This window comes from Semicossyphus pulcher, unplaced genomic scaffold (assembly GCF_022749685.1).
Source record: "Semicossyphus pulcher isolate SPU_LCO1_2020_fin unplaced genomic scaffold, fSemPul1.0.p SCAF_13, whole genome shotgun sequence".
NCBI lineage: Eukaryota > Metazoa > Chordata > Actinopteri > Labriformes > Labridae > Semicossyphus > Semicossyphus pulcher.
Window position 1 is genome coordinate 5,485,181 of NW_027211637.1, and position 25,950 is coordinate 5,511,130.

Genomic DNA, 25,950 nt, shown 5'->3' on the forward strand with positions numbered 1-25,950 from the left:
CTGTGCTGCCATGTTAATATTATATTTAATTACAATACTATATGACAGCCAGCCATCAATCATGACAATCACGTACCGGGAAGCTTTGAGTCGTCCAATCATGATTCCAAGTTTCGAGTTAACTCGAGTCCAAGTCACCAAGTCTCAAATCCACATCTCTGACATACTGTATTGTACAATAAAAACGGTACTATACTGTTTAACTAAAATATACTATACATATTTCTACATGCTTCTTCTATACTTTTTTATACTCTAGTGCACCATGTCATACACATAATATATCATACAATATCACACATACAGTTCTATACTATATTCTACATATACTATAATATACTCACACACTACTAAACTGTAAATCATATTGTACATATACATACACTGAACATACTGTACAATACTTAACTTTAATTTATATTTAACAATACTTTCATCTATGATAAAATGCACTATTTCATACAACACACATACTATACAATGCTACACATACTGTACTGTACTTTACTATATCATATATGCACATACTTTATCACTACACCACATAAAACTTAAAACTTTACGTTACTTTATCCTACTACACATATTATACTTCAGTACTGTATGGAATGAATATTTTACGACACTTTTCTATATAACACAATACAACATTATTGCATTCTATGCATACTATCCATCACACACTGTACTATCCCCTTCTATATTGTATTGTACTAACTAATAATATCTACTTGGAATAGTAATGTATGAGTCATATTGCTCATATCACACTTGCACAGAAACAAGACACCACAGAATTTCATTAAATCTCAGTTTTTCTAAAGGCCTTGACCTTGATCTTTTGTAAGCGTTTCTTGTCTTCTCCCTTTATTCTTGTGAGTCTGTAAGCGTCATAATCGATGTTCACAGTTCACAACATTCAACAATAGTGTTTCTGTGACGTTCTAAGCCACTGGTAACATCTAATCAAATGAGTCCAGTGTGTTTCCATGACCATGTCCTTGAGTGAAGCTGCTTCTTTGAGTGGTTGACAGGCAACCGTCCTCAGTCAGATGTACTGTGAACGGGCATCTGAGAGAAAGCTTTTTACCTGTGGCAGACAGACTCACGGAGAGACAGACAGGCATACTGACACTGGAACAACTATGAACAAACTTAAATATGTCCGAATAGATGTGCAATTTTTTTAGATAGGCAAAGTATATTCTTCCTTAAGTATACAATTTGACATTTCAGAATTGTCCACACAACGAAAAGGATCCATTCAGCTAATTGATAGTCCAACAATAACATTTGCTATATTCAGAGTTGTGGAGCCGGAACAGCAGAAAAATTATAATGCAGTGACAAAATAAATGTTACACTCACACCTACTGGCCAGCAGTTGTAGTGGCTCTGATTTTGGATCTTGTAGAAGATTTCACCTCTAAAAACAGATATATTACTTTATTTTAAACAGACATGTATTGTACTTACTTTTTAATAAAATATTTGGATATTTTTAATATCCATCTTTCTATTTTATGTTTATATTTATTGACTTTATTCATCTTATAGATATATTTTAATCTTTTCTTTTCTTTTCTGTTTATCTTTTAGTAACAAAATACAAAAGCAAATTCCTTGTCAGTAAAAACTACTTGGAAAAAAAAAACAGGTTTTGATTCTGAGTACTTTTGTTCAATTTTTTTCATCCACTTTGTATGAATTATTGCTTGTCACTGAAATCAGCAGTTGATTTTTGTTTGTTTGTTTGTCTTTTTTAACCTTCCGCGGCATATAACCTACCACCCCTGGCCTAAAACTGTGTTATTAATCAACTATATATCAATTTCTCTTTCAAAAACGTTTCAGTCGTGAATAGACCCCTGCCCCGTTTTAAGCGTACGTGGAAGTTACGTCACTCAAAAGTTGCAAACACAAGACGCGTTCAAAGACAGTTGAAAATTTGGTGTACAATTCTGAAAGCATGTTAATTTCCATTACATAGGAAGTTGCATATAAGAGGTTTTACTTTTGTTTGGTCCTACCAGAGACAAAACCCATAATTTTTTCCAAAAATAAGAAAGTCTCACGTCAAACGTCTTTCTAAAGTAAGTTTTTCTGCTTTATTCTATCAATCAAGCACATAGTAGCTCTGCACAGGTTGATATAGAACAGTAAAGCATCCATAACAAAGGTTTTGTTGGACTGGTATGGGTTTCGGGAATATTTAGCTTGCTATTAAAGGGTTTGAATCAATGACTGTATCTATCAACATGAATTTGGTGATTTCAGAGCTCAGGACAAACACCTGAATGCAACAAAAGTTCAGTCTGTAGAGTTGTAACATCTATGGCAATGGAGGAAAAACAGAAGAGTACGGACAACAACTTTACTCCAGGTACAACATAGTATTTGTTTTTTATTTTCACAGTGCTGTAATGGAGTAGGTTATTAAATTAAAGACGTTATTAAACGTTACCACCAAACCGTTAGCTAATTTACATCGGAGACAACACAGCCACAATCAGCCAGCTGTACTTAACAAGTTAGCAGTTAGCGGAACAAGTGTTATGTTTTGTTGGAATTCATTGGTTTAAGTTACACAGGTTTTATTTGAAGAATAGCTTACAGGAGTATTAATAACTTTTGTGGGTCGCAGACATTTTAGCAGCCAATGTATGCTGAATTCAGGACAGTTCATCAGAGACTCCAGGAACCTAAAGTTAGACGTCATGTAACCCAGTTTGGCGTAGCTATTTGCAAGAATATAACGAAACTAAACCAAACCACGTTCAGCAATCAGTAACATTTATGATAGCTCACAGTAATATATCTCCTAGAATATGACATAAGACCTCATAACAATCATGTGGGTGTTCTGGTTGGTTCGGCATGCATGTGATCCATTAAACAGCATTTAAAATCTTATTACAACGTTCGTACACACTGTCTGTTTATCCTGAATTAGCCTACATATTACATGTCATAGAGATTGTATTTAATTTTTTCTCTGTATTTGATATGTCATAATACCTCAATTGCAACTTTATGTGGCTGAACTAAACTGCTACCTACAAGTTAATAATTAAGCTTTGTCCATGTATCACCTTAGACCCAGGTGGTGCAGAGACAACACAAGATGCCCCACGTGACCAAAGCCCAGAGGAAATTATCAGCAGACAGTTGACTGAACAGGGCCGCTTTGCTTTTGCAGCACTGTGTGGTGTATCTCTGGGCCAGTTGTTTACTGGACCTGAAAACAGGTAACGGAGCCATGAAAGATAATGTCATCATGACATTCTGTGTGTGTGTGTGTGTGTGTGTCTCCCAGTATTCTCAATGTTGTCATGGTGTTGAGGGGAGCTACTTCTATATTTTTTCCGACAGAACATTTAACTTCCTAAAATTCCAGCGTACATTTTTGAAAAGCTGCTGACTGACAAGATATTTATGTTTAGTCAGTGTGATTGACTCTCAAACCTACTTTATTTCAGCAAACACATCCTAGTTTAGAGGGATGACTGATCCTATTAAGTATGTTTCTCAACAGCATTTAATGACGACTCAGCATGTGTAATTTCTAACCATAAGGCTGTCAAAGCAAATTAAGGCTTCATTGATCAGCCCCTTATTTCTCTAAAGCTTTATACAGATGACTTTTATTTAAAGACTGATCTCTACAGAAATATATAAAGAACATTTTAGTGCAGGGGAATAGATGACAGCCTGACTGTTGTATACCATGTTGCATGTCCATTGTTATATTGTTGTTTTTATATAGGATATTGTTTTAAAGAAGGACAGTCTCTCGTATAGATTGTTTTCTAAGCTGGGAATGAATCCACAATCACCAAAGAATGCTGTCTATGTCCTTACATTGGTGACTTATGGTTCATAAAAGTCGTAATTGTTAAAATAGTCCTTGAGGTAGAGAACTTATATCCAACCTTTTTTTTCCTTAGCCATAAGGTTCAACTTTTGCACATGAATATGCTTCGATATGTGCTCAAACAAGACTGTATGAATAAGGAAATTAAACATGTTAGACAGCTTCTTCTGGCTCAACAGGAGGAGAGGAGACAAGACAAACGGACTCTGAGAAAAGTTATCTCTGTTTCTGGAGCTGAAAACACAGGATTTCCCTTAACTCTGGGTTAATATACTGAAAGTTTATACTTTCTGAAACAGGCCCCTGGTGTTAAGGAATGCTTTGTTTACAAACTGCAGTGGATAAATCCTGTTCATTTTGGCTTTGGAAAGTGTCAGACATCCTGAAATTGTCAAAGGCCTGGAAAAATTAGCCAATTACTTCACCAACGATCTCGGAGCCCATCGGCTATAGTCTGAGACGATATAGCCTTTTGGATCACCGGTGAACGTGCCGGGCAGTAAGCGATAAACAACTTCCCATCAAGACTTCCTTTTCTGTGTGCTGCATTGTTACAGAAAGAGAAACCGTTTTATTGTGATTTACTTGTTATTAACAGGTCTAACTTTTGAAGAAATTTCAACATCATGAAGCAGATTTGTAAGAAGTAAAAATTCAAGCTTTGTCAGGTCAGTCCTCCAGAGGAGGAGAAAACTTTTAAAATCTTCGTTTGTTGAACGGAGGACGGATTGATCTTGTGCATTCGAGGAAGTTGGGAAATCTGAACACTGAACGGCTTTTGTGACACAATGTCAAGGGAATTGATCTCAAATTACATTTTAGATCTAGGACAGATTGTTAGCTGAACTTACATGCAGATGTCTGTTTATGGAGATTAATAAGGAGCTAAATCGTCGTCAGATGGCGCTGATGGGAGCTGGGATAGCATTACGGTGGATTACGTTCCGCCTCTTCTCACGGACTGTTTTTCCTGCATACGCCACAGCCTGCTGATGCGTGATTGGTCAATATTACTCGGACTACAAGCATAGTTTAAACTGCAACCAGAACACTTGCCTTCCTGGAAACCCACGTCCCTGCCTACAGATTATTCTATTTAGACTATTCTACTATGTAGAATCTGTAAATAGAGAATACTTTGCCAATAACTGTGTGGTCATAATGTTTTGACTGATCTGTTACTTGACTTCAGGAGCTGAACAGTTGTGTGTTTGTCAGTGGGTTCAGGGAGCAGTACCTGCAGGGTCTGGTACGATGGCTGGACCTGGATGAGTCCGTGATGCCGGTCATGGGGGCTTTCCTGTCAGGCCTGGGCTTCGAGGGCTCTGACACCTTCCTCTCCATCCTGCAGGCTGAACCTCTGCTGGCAGCTGGATCCACACCCATCATACAGGTCTTTGTCACTTACAATGAGGATGTGATTACATTATACTGTCATGGTGCCTGTGGGAACCTTTATTGTTGTAACAGCAAATATAAAAGTGGCAAAGCAGATGGGTTTTTAAACTGTTAAGCACTGCATTGAAACAACATGATGGGTAGAATTGTATAAATTAAATACTACAGTTTTATACACATAGAACTGAAGTGCCAGTTTCTGTGTCATTGTCATTTTAAATCAAGGTCATACATGATTTAATTTGATTACATCTGTACACTCAAGTTTTTATTTTATGCAATTAAAACGAATCAGCACTTTGATGTGTTTTTTAATTAAAGCCATTAAATTGAAATGGACTAGTTATTTGTCTAGACGTCTTTAAACCCATCGTCTTTATAATAAAATGCTTTCACCTTGATGTTTCAGGATCTGGTGTCTTTTTCGGTCAAAGACGGTAAGAATTCTTTGATTAATTATTAACAATCTACCTTAAGAGGGTGTAAAACCCTAAAAAGCTGTTACTTTATTTCTTTCTTGTCTGTCATGTTCTCAGGCAAGTATGATGCCAGATCCAGGGTCCTCATCCGTCATGTCAGCTGTCTGCTGCGAGTCCTTCCACAGAAGCTGGAGGAGTTTGAGGGAACACTGGGAGAGAGGCTGAGGGAAGGAGGGGAGGAGAGCGAGTAAGATGGATGATTGATGACTGTGTCTGAGTCAGAAGCTTTGTTTACATGGTGCATTTTACTCCACTTCTTAAAAATGTTTTATAAAACATTAGTGAATTTAAAATACTGTAGTAAAATATGCTTTAGCTTTTAGTTTTGCTGAGTGTTATGTGTGTCACATCAGATATTAGACCGTGGACCCCCGTATGATTAGATTTGATCCAAGAATCCCCCATGTGTTTTTGTTTTACACCTGTTTTAAATATGTTTTAATATAGAAAATGTATGAAACCCATGACAAAAATAGACAGTTGGTCATTGTGTTGCTAATGGATGAATAATGCTAAAAATGCAGTTCTGTGGACCTCCTGGAACCCCTTGAAGGACCCCCCTGTAGGTCACTGGACTTTGACAACCACTCATTTAATCAACATGAACACTGTGCATGGCAGTCACACAAAACAAATGCAATAAAATAGCTGTGTGGCATAATCAGGAAGCTTATTGTTATTTAAGATGTCATCTTAAATGCACCAAAAGAGTAATTTGACATTTTTATTTTTGGACACAATTGATATTTCAACTGATGCATATGATCTGTCCTTATTTAGAGAGGAGTCCTCTCGGCGGCAGAGGAGAGAAAGAGGGCGAAAGTTACGACGCTACCTCCTCATTGGACTGGCCACTGTGGGCGGAGGAACTGTGATAGGTGATTATTCCTGCTTTAAGTGCTTATTAAATCTGTTTTTTTTTCAAAGTTAGGACTAGTTTCAGATATCGTTATTGTGAAGCATGTGCAGTTGAGACAAGACAAAATACAAACTAACAAACAAAACCAAAAATAAAATAAGAAAACAGAAAATCTACCACACAATGGAAAACACAGACTTAAATAATGTGCAATAATATGAACCCCCTCCAAACCACCCATGCCTGAGCAGTGCTACCTAAAAGTGATAGTGACTATTACTGCCTCTGCAGTGCATCCTAAGTGTCCATTCCTTCTGTAGAGGAGCTGATCTGACCACAAATCTGTTCAAATTCCTCCAGTCAAAGTTAGAACTTTACAATTTACACCATCAAGATTTAGTTTTTAAGCATCTTGGCATTCTCTTATATCTTAACATATGACATAGAATAGAGACCATAAATAAGAAACAAATATCAAAGGAACAACAGCCAACCAGACAAAGCACAAAACAAACATTTGAATTGACATTTACATGCAATTTCAAAAATGTGGACTTTAACAAATAAGCTACTCTACTGATCTGGAAATCACCATAGAATGTCAGGACTGTCATAATGAAGATTGCATCTGGCACACAGATATTGACTTTTTTTGTCTGTGTTGTTGCCAGGTGTGACAGGTGGGCTGGCAGCCCCCTTGGTGGCAGCAGGGGCAGGAGCTGTGATCGGGGCTGGCGGGGCTGCTGCTCTGGGCTCAGCCGCTGGCATTGCAATCATGGCCTCTCTGTTTGGAGCAGCAGGAGCTGGATTGACTGGTAAGAGCGGTGGATGACACATGATTGTCTGATCTTGATAAGTACACACGTTTATGAAGATTCAAAATATTTTTAAGTTGGTGGCTTTTCTCATTTTTTTCTAGTTTTTCTCTCTTTGCTGCCTGTATTTCATTTTCATAACTTTGCTCTCTCCAGGCTATAAGATGAATAAATGTGTTGGGGCGATAGAAGAATTTGAATTCCTGCCACTCAGTTCCGGGAAGCATCTTCACCTGACCATCGCAGTGACAGGTTGGCTCTGCAGTGGTAAATACAGTAAGTTTGGCTTTTAATGTTTCATTTTGATGTTATACGGTTTCCCCTGATTAGGTATGGGTAATAAGGATAAACCATCTACCATGGTCTATGTTGTTTTTAGATTGTAAAGGCAATTTTCTATAGTTAATTTTTTAATTGCGATTGATATAGCTGGAAGGAGAATGAAGAGTTTTAATAGTAGAAAGGTGATAATAGAGCCAAATTTTAGTAAGAAATGATAAGTGAGGAAATACAATTTCTAAGAAAGAGTTGGGGTGGCTTTCCTGTGAAAACCCTTTTTACTTTACGCTTCACTCTGTCAAACTTTGATCCATACCATAATGGGGCTTTTATTTTGAAATCTGAAGGGAAAATCAGAAAGTATAGACCAATCTCGGATCCCAGCCGCAGCCTGCTGATACATGATTGGTCAATATTACTCGGACTACAAGCGTAGTACAAACGGAAACCAGAACACTTGCAATCCCAGAAATCCACGTCCCTGCCTACAGATTCTACATATAAATGTAGAATCTGTAGGCATTAAGTATAGACTAAACAAACACTAGAAATTCTTCTGATGATTTTCTCTGAACATTCAGATGTCTTTTTTTTGGGGCCTTTTATGCGTTTTATTGAGGGAGGGAGAGTGGGGATGACACGCGGGAGGGGTCATATACTTAACAAACACTTATAAAAACCAGGAAAATATATCTTCATTTACTTATGTACAAATCTTGAAGGGTTAGACAGATAATATTGTGAACATGGTAGCTTAATGTCCAAAAACATTAGTTACAAAAACTGTATGTCAACATCAAACAAATGCTTCGGTTTTAATGAATTGCATGGGCTCTTCCCTGCCCACGCTCAGCACGTTTAAAGGAAAAAAACAAAACAAACATTGTTGGGATTGCTCAGCAACAGCATGAAAACATGGTTAACAAAAAGATAATGTAGTAGTGATGTTCAAGGTTCTACACATAATGTTCCAACACTATAAAGGTAGAGTGCCCACCAGAGATTATGCAAAAAAAACACTTGAGTTTTGCTTTTGCATAACACAGTGCAGCTCTCGCCCCAATAATAAATACACCTTAGTAATGAGCTGAGTACCCCCTTCTCAAATAATGGATAAAACACTTAACACAAGTGCTGCTTAGTCTTTTCCTTCCATAAAAACACAACCGCTGTCTTCCAGGTTCCTTCCAAGCCCCGTGGTGCAGCCTGGGCGAGTGTGGGGAACAGTACTGCCTGGTGTGGGAGTCCCGTTTCCTTAGGGATCTGGGCTCAGCCATGGCCTACCTGCTGGACGGGCTGGTTAGCATTGTGGCCCAGGAAGCACTCAAGTACACAGTGCTCTCAGGTAGGCGGATGGTCATATATTTTCGGTTCTAAACATCAAGATAAAAACTCATGTCATCGTTGCACTGATTGCCAGTGATAACTTTCTCTCTGTTAAACAACCCTGACTATCTTATCTAGCCACTGTCCTTCTGTTGTTTTGACCCTTGCTTGGTATTGCATTGATTTCTTTAACACCATCTCTCTTTGCAGGCATTGTGGCAGCTCTGACGTGGCCTGCGTCTCTGCTGGCAGCAGCCAGCGTCATCGACCATCCCTGGTGTGTTTGTCTGAACCGCTCAGCTGAGGTGGGAAAACACCTGGCACAGGTTTTGAGAAGCAGACAGCAGGTATCGTGCTACCTCTTACCTGTGTTAAGACATATTTTACTGAATAATACCACATTATTGTGTCTTATATTGCTCTAGAGGGGTTTTTATTATTTATTTCTTATAGCACAACATTACAAAATTATAAATAGTGCATGTAAGCTACCTCAGAACTGTGCATCTCTTCTCTTTCTGTATTTGAAGGGGAAGCGGCCTGTCAGTCTCATAGGTTTCAGTCTTGGAGCCAGAGTTATCTACTACTGTCTACAGGAGCTCGCCAATGACCAGGGTGCGAACTTCTAATCACTTCAGCACTTAATTCTCATGGCAGGCTAACAGTATTACATCACACATCGCTCTTACAAACTCATTGAGTCCTGTGTTGTTGTGATCCCTCAGGTTGTGAAGGAGTAGTGGAGGATGTAGTCCTCTTGGGCGCCCCTGTGGATGGCTCTGAAAAGGCCTGGGAGAGAATGACCCGGGTAGTGGCTGGGAAAATAGTGAACGGCTACTGCAGGTAACATAATACAGTTTTATTCTGCAGTATATAACATTTAAAGCTTTATAGTTTTCATATACCTATTCACATGGGATTTGTGATTTAAGTATTGCCTTAATGAGAGACTTTCTTACCTTTCAGAGGGGACTGGCTCCTGGGGTACTTGTATCGAGGTTCATCTGCACAGCTGTCTGTTGCTGGGCTACAGCCAATCAACGTCCAGGATCGGCGGGTAATCAATGTGGATCTGTCTTCTGTGGTGAGTCAGCGCTTATATGTGAAATAACCCAACTAAAGTTTTCTTAATGAATAGGATTTCAAGCACATACAGGCTTAAGATTATTCAGCATCTCAAGGTTTTTAAACACATGAAGCTGAGGTTCGATTGACACTTGACAAGCATAAAATGTCACATTAGTTAGAGCAGTCTGTGAAAAACAAAAAATCCAATATTATAGCAGAGCTATGTGCAGTACTCGATTCTGATTGGTTAATTATAGCGTTTCAGTGTCATTTCTTGAAAACATATGGTGGTACGAATGTTCTGTTATTTTTTTGTGGGAGCCGTGTAACAATGTACCGCAAGCAGGTATTTTTTTTGAAATACCAGTAAACACTGTAGGTTTATTTTGGCAATAACAACGAGCTTGTTGTTTATATCCCTTTGAGAAATTACTGATCGGAGAGGAGACACAATTGATAGACGACGCAATCATCCCAAAATATGTAGTACCTACTGCTAGTCTGGGATATTTATGTCTACGTTGGGTACAAAGGTTAACACATAACTTTGTGCCTCTGATTTGATACTTACTGTCATTTGAGGGTATTCATTAAATATTCATTATACGTTTTTAGGCTTTCCACTGTTGCATAATGTCAAACTATCACGAAGCTAGCTGGGATCCTTTAAAGGTGTTAATAATGTTTTTTCGGTTATTTTGGGGCAGCAGAACTACTTTTATAGCAAACATGTTGTGAGCAAAGAGCCGTCTATTGTTCAGTAGAACTCTGTGTAGCTTTGTTTTGGTCTCACCAACACTGCCAGCTGGTAAGTGCTCCACTACATTCACTAGCTTATCTCTAATGAGAGCTGGGAGAATGAACTAAAACACCAAGATGCAGGTCATAAAAACCAGAACACACTGTAGAGCTGAGAGGAACACAAGTGCCCAGGGCCCAGTTGTTCAAAAGATTTAATCTGGATAAGACTTATCTGGATTTGAAAATCCACTTGTTTTCTATCCAGGAGCAGGGCCCAGTTGTTCAAAGGTTTTTAGCTATCAGATAGGATCAAATCTTGAAAACAGGTTGTAAAAAATAAACAAAGGATTACATAATCGGATTAGATCCGGAAAAAACCTCTAGTTTAGGTTGTTCAATACTTTTGAGTAGGATTGGGAATTTATTCCAAACATCAGGATTACCCTGATCCAAGCACAGGGGAGGGTTCAGGCTGGCTAAGAGGAACACCACGTAAAAAAAACTTGTAAGTAGGTCAAATAAAACACAATTTTTACAATGATGTTGGTGCTTTAGACATTTTTTCAACGTCTATTGTAACACAGCAGATGAGGTAGACATTAGGGTTGTGGAAAAAAATAGTATTTCGTAGTAGACGAAGTATTTCGTCCCCATAAAATATTTTGCCAAATAGCTATTAATATCAAACATAAAACATACATATAAAAGTAACTGTCAGGAACTTTTGTTTTGTGTGGATTTTGGCGCCCCCTGTGGACAAAGTATAGAATCCCATTCAGAGCTCTGGTTATCCGGATGTGGTAATCCTTAAAAGTCAGTATCTGGATAAGATTGATCCAGTTTTCTTAAACAACTGAGATAAAAGTAAGCCGGATTACCTGATCCCGGATAGAAAAAAGGTCCGGATAACTCTGATCAGGATTAAATCTTTTGAACAAACGGGCCCTGGTAATAATTCTCTGTGTTATCATCATCATGAGCAGTTCTTTTCACAACACAAAGTTATTTGACCTGTTGCTAACATATAAGTGCAGCTTTACAAAAAACCCTAAGCTGTGCATTTTTGGAGGAAAAGTTTAATTTAGTATTTAATAAAATAAGTGTTGATAAAATGGTATGAGATTATGACAGAATTTTATTAGCACTTTAAAACAGACATTTGTTTTGTGAAAAGAAATAAAGACATGATAAAACATTAAGGCCCCTGCTGGCACAGCAACAACAACCAGAATGATTTCATATGAAACGTCACACTTCAGTCATGGTTGAACCTGGTAAAATTTAAGAGGTTTCACATTTCACGTAACTGAACACAAAAAAGGAGTAAAAATACACTTTGTGACATGTCTGAAGCACCAAACACGCTATACCTGGTCATGTAGTGTGAGGAGTAGGAAAATTGCTGTACAAAAAATACGACCAGATTTGTACAAATCTTTTCCTTTAAAAAAAGGAATAAAACACCGTTATTTACAAAGAAATGTGTTTCCCTTTTATACCCAGAGATAAGTGACCCTGTTTGTGCTTCCCAGGTGAACGGCCATCTGGACTACATGCGTCAGATGGACACCATCCTAGTGGCAGTCGGAGTTCCAACTAAAGAAGTCCCAGGAGCCTCCTTTGCTCTTCCTCAGCCTGAAACAATTACAAAGGAGACAGTGGACGTCCCCGAACAGACCCCTGATCCGCAACAAGTTACTGAGACATTAAACCAGGCTGAGGGGGCGGAGGCTTGTACAGAAGATACTGGAGACGTGAAAAAGGCTACAGAGAAAGAGGATGTTGACGGGTGGGATATCCCTGATATTTCAGACCTGCTGGACTCATTAAACGATACAGAATCTGAGAGTCAAATCGGAGTCAGGAACTGTTCTGAGGAGGGCGCAGCTAATGACAGCACTGCCTCTGATTTTAATGCCCCTTGTAATGTTAATGAGGACGCTGTCGATGAACACATATCATGGAGCTGGGAGGATACACACTGGACTACAGAGCACACACACAAACAAAAGCAGCCAAACTTGTAAAGAGCATGTTACAGCACCAGCTGCTTCCATGTACAATCTCGTCCTCTCGAGTTTTTTTTCAGCCTCAGAGCTTTGTCAGAGAAAATAATCCATTCTCAACACACTGACATGCCGGAGATGGGAATCACAAAGCACACATATGGCAGCCTCGAGAAAAAAGCCCCTGAATTAATTGCTTTTCAAGGACCAAGTGATTTTTTTAGACTAATGTATTAATTTAATAGCAATTTAGAATTGTAGATTTTTTTTACATAATGTAAATGGTGTTATGTAATTTATTAAATGAACTCCCTGTGAGGTCTAATAGCTATAAATAATGTGTTTTTGCAGGTGTTAGAGGATGCCACAAAAAAGGTGATATCTGTGTTTCTCTCACCCTTCTCATTTTCATGAAATGCCTCGGTTGCTATGGATATTATCACGGTAATTTAATTTTCACAAGGCCTGGGGGGGGGGATACATGAGTACGTCTTCTTCAAAGCCTTAATTTTCTATTACACCCGTTCCAATGTGAAGTGCTGCCTTCTGTAGAGTTTAGTTACGCTTTATACTGACAATAAGAATTGGAAAAAGTCTTAACCCAAATTTTTGAGGTTTTATTTTTAGATTGCGTCTGTATTGATTTGTTTAACCACATTTCACTTGCGGAAAGAATCACACATATGAGCAATACAAAATTTGTGTTCACTGGGGCCCGACAGATATAATAGTTTGGAGATACTATTGGGCCAATATGGGCCTTTTCAAAGATATATCTGTATCTGCATTATATTTACTGTATATACCCCAATGGTATGGAGGGAATTAAGGATGTTTTTCTTTTGTAGTTTGTCCAACAGAGTACGCTTGAATTCCATCATTCCAGACCAGCTCCAGTCATGTTTTTAGACATAAAATGCTCTGCTTGAAATAATAAATTGTCTGATACGTTTTTTTCTGCAAAATACATTTTAATTACCTTGTAAAATTCCTCCAAAGGCTCCTCCTTCTCCGTCATTTAAAATTCCTAAATCTGCATAGTCCCCGCCCCCACTATGTACTACATTTCTCCCTTCGTAAAATTAAACACGTCTCTGCCATCGTTTAGTGGCAACTTGTTGAAACTTAGCTAGCTTGAAATTTAGTAATCAGTTGTAACGTTAATGTTAGTAGTCAGTAGTGAGTTTGCAAACATTATGATGACGGTTATAGCTGGTTCGCACATCGCCGAAGTGGTTGCCATAGGTTACACATAATGATATGCATAGCGTCACACCGTCCATTAACGGGATTGGCTCCTTAGATTTGTGACGTCTCAAACCTGCCAATCTGAAAACGTGTTGTTCAGCCTGTCCTTGGTACACTGCAGTTTAAAAGCCGACAGGCCCAGCCGTGGAGATGACTGCTGATGTTGTCCCTGATATGTCTTGAAAAACACCACATGGAGATGTTTACAAGGTTTAACACTTAATTTTCACTGGAGGGGGGCTTTAGAATACTCTCAATACTGTCTGCAGCACATAAAGGAGAGTATCAAAGTTGTTTTTTGAGAAAGCAGCCTTCTGATTAACTGTAGAAAAGGTCTATTTTTATTTCAGCTCAAACATGCATTATATCGGCAGCCATATTGGTAATTGGTCAATTTTGGCCTCTAAAAAATCAGTATCGGTATCAGTCGACAAAAGAAAATCGTTACTATTCGGGTTCTAGTATCCATAGACATTTTTCTATCACCATAAAGATGTGATTTCAAATATGGTTATTTTTTATGTCTCTAAACTCTTGGTGATCATGAATTCCTGTGACTCTCAATACTTGTTCTGAATCACTTTCCCGCCTTAAACCCTGACAGAAAACATTGCCTGACTTTATTTCCTCAATCCAGCGTGTCCACCTGATTGGGTAGAAGCAGAGGCAGCTCGATGCCAGCGTGCTCGGCATCCAGCAGGTTGACAGCATCCGTGGCTGTGGCAGGAGGGTGTGTGGGGTCAGAGGCCAGCGGAGAGGGGGGGCTGCTGGCGATGTTAGGCTCCCCTGAGTTTCGGAGAGAGAGGGAGAGCGCTGGAGACGGTCTTCTGATGGACCGCGAGAAGCAGCAGGGCAGGACCTTCCCCAGAGCTCGCTTGAAGTCCCTCATGAACAGCGGGTAGATGATGGGGTTCATCGTGCTGTTGCAGTAGCCGAGCCAGGTGATGGCGTCGAAGAGCGCGAGAGGGATGCACTCACACACTGCCTGAAGGAAGACGGTGAGAAGAATTGCAGGCAGTAAGGCATCAGATATGCATTTTATGGTAAAAGGTAGAAATAATGAATCATCGGAAATAGATAAAGAAATAAATAGACAAATAAAGCAACTTAAAGGAGTTTCTATAGTAGTGCAATAGAACTATTTTTTAAGAGAGGGCCCCTGTTGTTGTTTGTGTTTTGCACATGACCTTGGCAAATGTTTTATGAGGAAAGAAATGTGCTTGTACTGACTCACACTCAAGGATGCTCACTAAAGAAGAACTGTTATGTACTACTACTACTTTTTAGTAACATGTATAATCTTTATTTAAAGGTCTAATCTTGAAGATTTCAGTTGCGTTCATTTTGGCGATAAATGGTAATCGTGGGAGTACACTTCCCACTTAAACCAGACGTCTACAGTTTGCCGTCATCTGAGCGTCGAATTTGTTTCTTTTTCTTTGGATTTTCACTTATTTTTCAAGTTTTATCTGTAGTCATGGATCTTTTCTTTGTTTGTTCAGCCATAGTAGATTACTGTTTACTCGCAACACTTGCAGATACTGGAAAAGCAGCCGCTTAGCTCCGCCTACCCTCTCTGGCAGACCAACCACTGCTGGGTGATGGAAAGCGCGTCACTAACTGGGCGCCGCTTGTGATTTTTTCTGTGAATGTCGCCACAGACACCCAGTCTGTAATTCTACTATATACTGCAAATGCAAAGGCTTTCATCAGTGGGCCATAGGCTCAATCACCATTGTGTTACCTCATTTTGCGATAGATAGCATCTTCAAGATTATACCTTTAATCTGGGGAAAACCACTTTAAAGTAAAGCTCTACAAGTACGTCATAAAATAAGTTTTGAAAAAATACACAGAAAAGACAAGAAAAATAACTTCCAAAATAGAAAATCATAAAGAAAAAGACATTAGGCACAAAGCAGATGCATTAGGAAAAACAAAAGCATGTGTAAAGCATTGTTTGACAAAAACATGAACTGTGCAAATGATAAAATGTGAGTCCTGAAGCCTATTCAACTTAATGTACAGTGCACTTTTTTTTTTAACTTCCATTAAATGGAGGTTAACTTTTGGAAAAACTCAAATAAATATGAACAGAAATAAATCTATTATAATAGAATATAAATAATAAGAAACTCACGGATAAATGAATACAAAAAGCTTATTATTTATTTAAAGGTAATTGTCCTAATTAATTTATTCATAAACTATTGCTCTCACTTTTTTTATTTACTCCCTGTGTCCCCTGTGGCCCTCTTGGATTTGAAGTAGGTGGGAAAAAGTCAAAGAGAATTTAGACTCCAGCTCTAAAATAAATAAATAAAAACAAAAGAAATAGATAAAAAAGAATGAATGCAAAAATATTTAAATATATTCATCAGTAAAAAAAAACAAAAAAAAAACAGATTTTCTTTCCATCACTCTCTCTCTTAAGGAAAATCCAATTTTCCTGAAAAGAACTTACATGTTTGCGTCTGATGGTTAAAACCACTGACGATGAACTTAACCGCTAGGCTTAATAAGGACATTGAAGGAGGAGACAGCTGTTAGAGGAGAGCTTCCAATACTATCAAGATGAGACGGGGAGGCGGTGGGAATCGGACAGGAAGGGGGGGTGCGTTTCACACACCACATTGAGTGTGAAAAGGAAGGAGAGAGCACACACAGTCAAGTCTCTGTGCTCTATGTTGTGCAGGGGAGAGGCGAGAGGGCACAGATGGGAAATCAAAATGACTGGATCATTGAAAGCTTGAAAAACAGGACAAGTGTCATTACCAATTTAGATGAAGCTGTTTTTTGACATTAATTCGCTCCCGCACAGGTTTTTCGTGGATCGCCTAATGTCTGTTTACTGAGTAATGAGTACGTGTGCTTGTCTAATCAAATCAAAATCAACAACTTAAAAATAATACCAATTATAAATGGAACATCGGTGTTTGTTGTTTTCTTGGTTTTGGAATGAGTCAGCCACACAAAGCTGAAATGCCAATCTATTTCTTTGTTGGATTGCTTGGCAAGGATATGACGCCAAGGCTGGCCATTACAAAAATAGATCAGTATCCAAGTGTTTTTTTCCCTTTCTTATGCATCTACTTCACACTGTTTTAGTGCCCACCAGACATTTGTTATAAACATGACAAAAAGAACTGTGAGTCACAGAGATGTATGGATTGATAGAGCTGTGAAAAAAAGGGAAACAACCCCAGACCTTTCAAATGCTGCTGCAAATCTTTCATGAAGAAAGACCACTCAAATCAGCATATGGGTGAAGGTACACAGGACACTGTGGATTGAATCACTCCTTCAAACTCATCTCAAGAAATCATAAGATATATTTCTGCTGTAGACTGTATAAGGAGTGGACCTAGCTTTGATAGAACCCATTGGTATGTGGACTACAGTTTTCAACCCTTGACTGCAAAAGTTTGGTTGTCGCACCATCTTGGTATTTGCAGCCATAAGTGACAATATTTGGACTAGAAGTTGGATACCAGAGAGGTCAAGTTCAGTGACTTATTGGCTAAACCTTAAAATACTTTAAATGGGTGAGCTATATAAACTGTAAAAAGAAGGGGAATATAAGCTATAGAGACCAAAACCACATTTTGTACCAGGCTGAACAAGTTTTTTCTGCTTTTAAGTTGTGCATTTTAACATAAAGGTCAATCAGGATTGACTCATTTTTGGCGCGAGCCTCAAGTGGCCGTTAGAGAAACTGCAGTGTTTAGGCCCCTCCACATTGGCTTCATTTTTACGTGTACTATAGTTCTGTGTAGAGTTGTCTGGTCCATCAACTCACCTGAGCCATGTTGGTAATGAAAAAGGGAAGCCAAGCACTGAAGAAGAGTCCCAGGAGGACTCCCAGTGTCAGACTGGCCTTCAGCGCCCTCCGACCCTGCCTGTGAGCCAGGCGACGCTCACTGGTCACTGACGGCTGCCGACGGTAGAGAAGAATTTAAAAGTTAATCCTGCTGTAGAATTTTATAACATGCACCATTAAATGTTATTTTGCAAGCCTTTGGGGTGTTGGCAGACAATTTTTTTTAACTTTTGGAAAGTGCTAGCCGTTTCCCCCTGCTTTCAGTCTTTATGCTAAGCTAAGCTAAACATCTGCTAACTGTTAGCTCCATAACTAACACACAGACCTGAGAGAGGTAACAATCATCACATTCTAACTCCCTGCAGGAAGGCTTACAGTATTTCCCAAATATTCAAATATTTGATCATTGTTTCATTTCATTACTAAAAAATATTTATGCTGAAACATTTATAGGACAGTCATTACAAACGTATGCTGTCAGCCAAACGCTTATAACCTACAGAATTTATTTGAAACTTTAGTGGAAATTGGAAAATTGCTGAACAAAACCAAATATCCATCGATCCATTGTCTATACCGCTTATCCTGTTCAGGATCGCAGGGGGCTGGAGCCTATCCCAGCTGTCATTGGGCAAGACACCGTGGACTGATCGCCAGTCAATCTGACACGTAAAGACGGACAACCTTTCAGGCTCGCACTCACACCGAGCATGTCGGAGTACCCAGAGTGAACCCACGCATACACGGGGATAACATGCAAACTCCACACAGAAAAGCCCACTTTGTCCGAACCAGGATTCGAACTAGGAACCTTCTAGCTGTGAGACGACACTAACCACTCCACCCCCGTGAAATTTGGTGGACTCAAATTAAGTCTATACATATGCCAAGGGCATCTAGAATAGCCTTTTGACAGTGCAGCCATGAAAAGTTTGAATCTTTCTCTTAGTGTCAGTGTCGCTTGGTTTCAGCGAGCAGTTGTAAGAGGCTGACACAGAATATTTATTATGAATGAAAGAATGAGATGATTTAAAAGCTGCGTAGTGGAAAAACAACATGTTACAGGGTTATCATTAATTCACCACATTCATTGAGAGTTGAATCACAACTGACTGTTCTATTGTACGTGTGGTTTTACTGCCGGCAAATGCGACAGACGGTGACCCTTTCAGACGAGGGGAGCATATCCGACACAATGCCTTTAATTTTCTCTGTCAAGATTTCAGGGCAGGTGTTACACCTCTTCCCTTTCACCAGGTCTCTTCTTTTCTTCCATGCAGTCTTTGGTTAAATTGACTGAGGAGCTTACATTTTTCAGCTCTGCATTATATAAAAGCTGCAGCACGATTTCTACTTTATCATGATGAATTCATTTTTAAATTTGTGATAAAGTGAAAGAACTTCTTCGTCTCCCTGTTCTTGCAGACATGCAGCATGTTTCTGTCATTGCTTCCTGTGGGTTTGTGTTCAATGCAGGCAATTTAGCATCAGCCTTTAACATCACCACTCTTTTAGTACTGAATAGCCTCATTGGGAAGGCAGGAGGAGAAAGGGCACATCCTACTGCAGTGTCACGACACAAGTGTGTGAACACTTTCAGATCTGCACCATTAAACAGCTCATGCACTTGACAAAATGTCTAAGCAACGAAGGACACAAAGTAGTTACCATGAAACACCAGAACTGTTTGGGTGAAGTCAGTCATACTTTCAGACAGTCAGTCATACTTTCAGATAAAGAGTCTAGACTCAGAAATGACTGTAGTTCTCAGAAAGTCAAAAATGCAAATTTGGCTGCCAAAATAAAAGCTTTCAAACTGCTGTCTTGGATTCTTTAAAAGGGAAACCAGCCGTGGCCCAATAGTCATAAAAACAAAATCTCCAGGATATAATTGCATTACTTAGATGATATTGAACTGAGGAGTGGATTTCAACGGTTTAATCGGCATTTAAGGAAAACTGCATGAGGCAGAGGTATGAACAGAATTATGTAAAACCTTCAAAATGTCAAGGAAGGGACAAGCTAGAGAACTCTTACGAAAGATGGACAAGTGTAATTTTGCTATGATCTTTGTGCTACCTTCTCACACAACCTTTTCAACTCCTACTCTCATTAAGGTCTGCTCCACTTTAAAGGCCAGTCTACTCTCTTTTAGAGTCACTGCTGACTGAGACATAACAGTTTGGTTTCTTCTTAGAAATGGTTCAGTGTTTAATTCAATGTCCTGATCTGCTTTATACACCGAGAACCCTAAAGAATATATCTTCCCTGGTTGGTTGGTTGTACTGCTTGGTCCCTTGTCCTTACCGGTAGATTTTGTGACACAGGAGGCTCCTGGTGACTGCAGTCATCTCCGTCCTGCTGGGCTAACCCTGCTGCAACCCCAGGTGAAGGAGGTCTGGAAGGTTCTCCCAGAGACGGATGTGGATGTGGTGGGTGGCTTAGTGCTGCAACCCTCTTGGCTTGCCTCCTTGCAGCCAGAAGGATCCGACAGTAGGTGAAGCAGATTGCGCTTGAGGGCAAAAAGAACGTGAGTACAGATGCCACCAGGGCAAAGGGAAGGGTGACCCGAAGGCGGCACTGGAAGGCAAGGCCTCCAGACGGGGACAACTGAAAGTAGGATGCTGGGTACAGTGTGTCAGAGTAAGAGCTGCTGTTGCTACTGCTGAAACCAGGAACCGAAGAGTGTCCACCCCAGTGGCCTAAGCTGTGCCATTTCATCTCAATGGGTAGGAAGGAAGCCAAGGCTGCCAACCCCCAAGCAGCTCCTACAAGAAGCAATGCCCGAGGTGGTGTCATCCTCTGCTTGTAGCGCAGCGGTGAGATGATGAAGAGGTAGCGGTCCAGGCTGATCACACACAGGTTGAGGATGGACGCGCTGCAGCACATGACGTCAAAGCAAAGCCAAATCGGGCAAAAGGCGGGCCACAGCACCCAGGCCCCGCACAGGACATTGAGCATGGCGGGAGGCATGACGACCAAGGCCACCATCAGGTCAGACAGGAACAGGGACACCAGGAAGCAGTTTGAGGTGCAACGCAAAGAGCGATGGGCAAACACCAAAGCGATAAGCAACATGTTGCCACAGACGGTCATAAGGATGATGGCGGTCAGCATGAAGGCCAACAACCACGGGCCACTGCCGGTGATATTCCAAGCACCGGTGGTTGAAGAGTTGATGTTGTAGCTTCCCACAAAGCCGGAAATGTGAGAGTCAGCCATGTTTCTGGTTGGCAAGAATCAACAAACCAGCTCCTGAAGTTTCGTCTTCCACCAGGTTCCCCTTGAGGCCAAAACTCTCACTTTAGGATGAAACAATGTTGAACAAAAAGAAGCCGCTGAGGTCTTTTGTTGAAAATCCATCCAACCCTCTTCCTTTCAAGACAGTTCTCCATGGGAAACAATCACCGTCTCCTTTAGGCTGGAATATATCCAGAAGCCCAGGGCTCACTTCCCCCACCACAAGTACAGTTATCAAAATCACCAAAACAGTTTCACTCATCTCTCCATCCTGGCCAGCATGTCCCTGTCTGATCCACAGCTAAGAGCCTGAATGAGCTGTTCGATGGCTGACAGAGGGTTTTTCGAAGCAGCATGTCACAGTGATGACAGCCACTGGAGGAGGGCACACGGAGAGAAAGGCTCGACTAGGCATTCGAGAGCTGTGCCGGTAAGAGGAACAACTGAAGATGAAAAGAACAAGGACCAATTCTCAAAATCACACCTCACCTCAGAGAAGTGGCATTGTACAGCTTCCGCAAATCCTTTTCTGAGCCCGAGCGCTGCTGCCTTTTTACAAATCCTTTTATTCTTGGAGACAGTGAAAGGAAGCTCAAATCAACAGAAAACTGCAGCAGTCATTTGTAAGCAATGCTCCGTTCACAAGTGCTCTACAGGTATCATGGTCCTTGTAACGCTGCATTTTTATCCCTCGCTCCTGTTAATCCCTGTGTCGGCCACTCCAGCGTGCTTCCCAGTCAGAGCGCACAGCTTTAGAGAAGGAGCGTGTCAAAGCATTGAGCTGTTAATGCATAACCATGCACAATCACAGCCACGAAATGCTAATTTCACATTATTGGAGCTGGTGTGGGTGGTCTTTTGCCATGTTTGGTCATGGTGTTTTTATCTAGTGAGGTACAACTTTAGCGGCTGATTTGTAATGATTTGATGCGATTACTTTTTTAGGTCTATTTGCAAAGGATTTACTGGGTTTTGATATGCTTTTGTGTACAGTTTATAGACAGTGTTAGATCTATAAAAGGAAAAATCTTTCTTTTTCTGTTTGAGAGCATAAAGGTACACTATACTATATCTATAAAAAGAAGTAATTCTCCCTGACATTCTCATGTTTTAATTATTGAATAGACTAAATCACACTGAATATAATTAAGCTTTTTTTTCACACTTGGAAATCCTGTCCGTGTATCCTTCCTAAATGAGTTATCTTGCCTCAGATTTGTTAGGATTTAAGACTATTATTTTGATTTTGACAACTCCAGTAGGTGTATTCACCTGTATTATGGTAACACATGATTATACATAAGAAATCACCATACCACTTATGTGACAATAGAAAGCACCAATCGTGATGATTTAGATGCAACAGAGTGGAGGGTGTGAATATCAATTAATTTGCATTTTATTCTTTACATTTGAGAGGCTTTGTTTTTATTTTCCATTAAACTTTTTTTATTCAGTCTGAGACAAAAAGCCTCACTGCTATCACTGACTTTTAACGTAAAACATAAAAAATGTTTAATTATAAGGCAACTTTTGGATTCTTACCACCATAACCCACAGATACATATGGAAAATGTAGTTGCCAGTTTAATTGGAGGTAGATTTTAGGAAATATTTTTAACTTGTATCAGTGAACAATTTCTTGTTCCTATCAGGAAACAGAGCACTTCACCTTGTTCCAACCTCGTTCTCAATCCAGAAAGCGACATGACGTGACAATGATAATTATTCATTCTGCAATAATTACTCATAGAATTATTATTTCTCTCAACAGGAGCACTTGAATACAAAGTAACACAAAACACAGCATTCATGAGGTAAAAATCCAGTGCACTCCTGCATCTCACCAGCTTTGTCAAAAACTTAAAACATGCAGAGCTCTCAATTTCCATGCCCCCTCAGAACTGACTAATCTCCTCTATCACTACGCCCCTGTCATTTGCCACATCAGATCAGCTGCTGCCAACCTTCTGACCCCCTCTCACCCACACCAAGCCCACCGCCTTATGGGAAAGCGTTTGCACTGCAGCCCCCTCCTTTCTTCCCGACACATTTCAGAAAATCACTCCCACTCGCATTCAGAAATAAACTGAAAACTCCACCTTTTCAAAGCTGCATTAACACTTGACTCCTTTTACACCCTCCAGCGCAACCATGTCCGCTTGGAGTGTAGAAAATTAAAGCTGTATCATTTTACAGCTTAGTTTGATACGATTTAAGTTTATTTCACCCATGATAAAGCATCTGAAAAAAAAACTCACCTGGGCATCGTTTTTGTTGTTATCATGATTTTATTAAATAAACACAGACTGTCCTGATCAGGCACAAACAAATTATACAGAGTCACGCTAGGGATGGATCGTTCAACAGGGAGATGAGGATCTAACTGTAGAACAGTGCAAATGGTGACTCTCCCACAGACAAAAAAAAAAGAACATACTGAAAAAAATAAAATCGACAGTCCCACGATGACTTGCAGCTACTGCTCCTGCTAAAGAAATAAGAAAACAGTTACCAAAGTCTTGATTTACACAAACAATAACAAGGTCAATATATACTGAATAACAGCATTTTTAAAAGGTCCATGTGTTTTTATGGCACAAACCAACCTTTTCGACTCTGTGCAGAAAATAATGTGACCTCAGGTCATTCTGACAGTTGGCATATGCCATGCCCAGTCCAGTTCCTGAGCCGAATGAAATCGGCCACGTGTGCCCTACAAATGGAACACATAATTTTATCTCTGACAGAGACGCACTTAACAGGGTTATTAAAAAAAACACACAGCAGAAATGGCGCGTGAAATCCTTTTCACACTCTTGTTGTGACACCTTGTCTGTTTTTCTTTATTAACATTAACATTAATATTCACATGCACCAGTTTTTGTGCTTTTGAGGATGGATGCTGTTGATGCTCTTGTCACAATGAGACCTCTGAATACTCTTAATTATAAATGCATATTAATAACACTTTCTGGTAATAAAAAAACAAAAGATAGACTGTGATTAAGTAAAAAGAAGTGTTTTGCCACAAGCAGGGCTGAAAAAATTAAACTAATATATGTTTACAACAGCACACCTCTAACAAGTTAGATTTTGTGAATTAAGATGATGTTTTCTCAAAGGAGTGAGATTCCCGGAAATCTTCTGCCTAACAAAAACGATTCACTCTATTAATTACTATTGTGGTATTTTATATATTTTTTCATATCTGTTCATTTATTGATTTACTTTTTAACAGTAGTGTACTTGTACGAGCTGCAGGAGCTACAGGTTAACACTCCTATCTTTGCTCATCTTGTCAAGAACATCTGAGCCGGATTGAAGGTTGAAAGCACAGTACAAGAATCTATTGAAACTACTTACGTTTGAAGAACAGAACAGAAAACACAATCCCTAGCCCCAGCCCAGTACCTGTAAAGAGGAGAGAGAGAAAAAATCTGTTACAGTAAGACATACAGTAGATGACAGTATAATTTACCGCCATTTTACATAGCTCTTGCCTCATTAGTATTGTGTACATATGCTGTTTCACATTGCCTCTTTATATGCCCCATATTAATACATATGAAAACAAACCTGAAACTCTAATTTCAGTCATACAATAGGCTGGTGAGAAGTACAGTAGTTTCTCCACAATATCCTCTGAAACTGGTTTATAATGTGGTGTCATTATTCTCTCACTGTTTCCCAGTGCACCTGTAGTTAACTTGATTCTAAACCTCCTCAAAACTACCGGTTAGTAGGACAGGTACCTCCTTCTAAAAGCTGACGCTGTGGCAGTGACATCGAACCAAACCCCATTCAAAAATCTGCTATTTTTACGATGCTTTGCTTATTAGCACTACGTAACAAAAATATGATTCTTTAGCGAAATGACTGCACCCACTTGTCTATAATATTACTTATTCATTAAACTATACCTTCTTTCAATAAAAAAACTCAACGTTATTCTGAGCGCTGCCGCCATTTTTTATCGAATTATGGTCTTTCTGGAAAATGATAGTAGTAGCCTACACAATGGAAAGTTTACATGGTATTAAAATAAATGTTTGTTGGTCTTTTGAGTGTGTGCCGAAATAATGAGTGAGCAATAATGTTTCTTTAAACGTACAATTATTATTCTTGCGAAGGTGTATGTGTCATTAAATCTAGAAAGCAAAAAATATTACATTTACTTAAAGGCGGTTCCGAATAGGTTCTTTTCATCAAAATTAAAAAGGAAAGAAAACATGTATCAGTGATGTTACTATACAATTAAGTAGGGTTGCGTTCATTAATGAAACACAGTGAATGAGTCATGGATATCTGACTGCTCATTCAGTTGTCCTTTACAAGCCCTTTATGGCTAGCTAGTTAGCCTCGCCCAGTCAATGACAGCTGTGGACTACAGTAAAAACGGTTGCTTTTTTAGCCCGTATTCTTACACAATATAATTTTGTTATTCTCAAAAAACTTTGGAATATTTACCAAGTTTAATGGCACCGTCTGCCAGGCATCGGTCCCACTTTTTCCCCAGCTCGTTCTCAGACATCCCGAACATTAGCTTGAGTCAGGCTAGAAGTGTCAAATGCAGCTCTGGTGCTGCTTTCAGGTGCCGTCGGAAACATTTATTTACCACAGTTTGAACGACGAGGTGCGACCAAGTGAGAAAATGCAGAGGATTGTAAGCCACAAGAGTTACATGAAATGTTACTTTTCGCCCTTAAATGACCTTTTATTTACAGTATTTCTGAACATTTTAAATATGAACCCTTTATTCATTATTTTGTTTTATTACTGCATCATTTTATGTCA

At 39.5% G+C, this 25,950-nt stretch overlaps 3 protein-coding genes across 4 annotated transcripts; 1 reads left to right on the forward strand and 2 right to left on the reverse strand.

Annotated features, from left to right (window-relative positions):
• Nucleotides 1-2,321: 2,321 nt before the first annotated feature.
• On the forward strand, nucleotides 2,322-13,748 carry tmco4 (transmembrane and coiled-coil domains 4). Its single transcript, XM_069660147.1, has 14 exons — nucleotides 2,322-2,383; nucleotides 3,098-3,248; nucleotides 5,093-5,267; nucleotides 5,682-5,709; nucleotides 5,809-5,938; nucleotides 6,532-6,629; nucleotides 7,282-7,425; nucleotides 7,582-7,701; nucleotides 8,885-9,049; nucleotides 9,241-9,377; nucleotides 9,561-9,645; nucleotides 9,756-9,873; nucleotides 9,997-10,114; nucleotides 12,372-13,748. The coding sequence occupies exons 1-14, from the start codon at nucleotides 2,335-2,337 to the stop codon at nucleotides 12,864-12,866; spliced, it is 2,013 nt and encodes a 670-aa protein (XP_069516248.1). The 5' UTR covers nucleotides 2,322-2,334; the 3' UTR covers nucleotides 12,867-13,748.
• A 755-nt stretch (nucleotides 13,749-14,503) lies between these two features.
• Nucleotides 14,504-21,135, reverse strand: htr6 (5-hydroxytryptamine (serotonin) receptor 6). Its single transcript, XM_069661014.1, has 3 exons — nucleotides 20,221-21,135; nucleotides 17,893-18,027; nucleotides 14,504-15,078 (listed from the first exon to the last, which is right to left on the reverse strand). The coding sequence occupies exons 1-3, from the start codon at nucleotides 21,133-21,135 to the stop codon at nucleotides 14,722-14,724; spliced, it is 1,407 nt and encodes a 468-aa protein (XP_069517115.1). The 3' UTR covers nucleotides 14,504-14,721.
• Nucleotides 21,136-23,430: 2,295 nt separating this feature from the next.
• On the reverse strand, nucleotides 23,431-25,736 carry micos10 (mitochondrial contact site and cristae organizing system subunit 10). Of its 2 annotated transcripts, none has more exons than XM_069660649.1 (4): nucleotides 25,624-25,736; nucleotides 24,520-24,567; nucleotides 23,763-23,869; nucleotides 23,431-23,641 (listed from the first exon to the last, which is right to left on the reverse strand). In XM_069660649.1, the coding sequence occupies exons 1-4, from the start codon at nucleotides 25,694-25,696 to the stop codon at nucleotides 23,633-23,635; spliced, it is 237 nt and encodes a 78-aa protein (XP_069516750.1). In that variant the 5' UTR covers nucleotides 25,697-25,736; the 3' UTR covers nucleotides 23,431-23,632. The 2 variants fall into 2 exon arrangements, with proteins under 2 accessions (XP_069516750.1, XP_069516749.1); XM_069660648.1 differs by having other exon boundaries at nucleotides 23,431-23,644; nucleotides 25,624-25,732.
• Nucleotides 25,737-25,950: the final 214 nt, after the last annotated feature.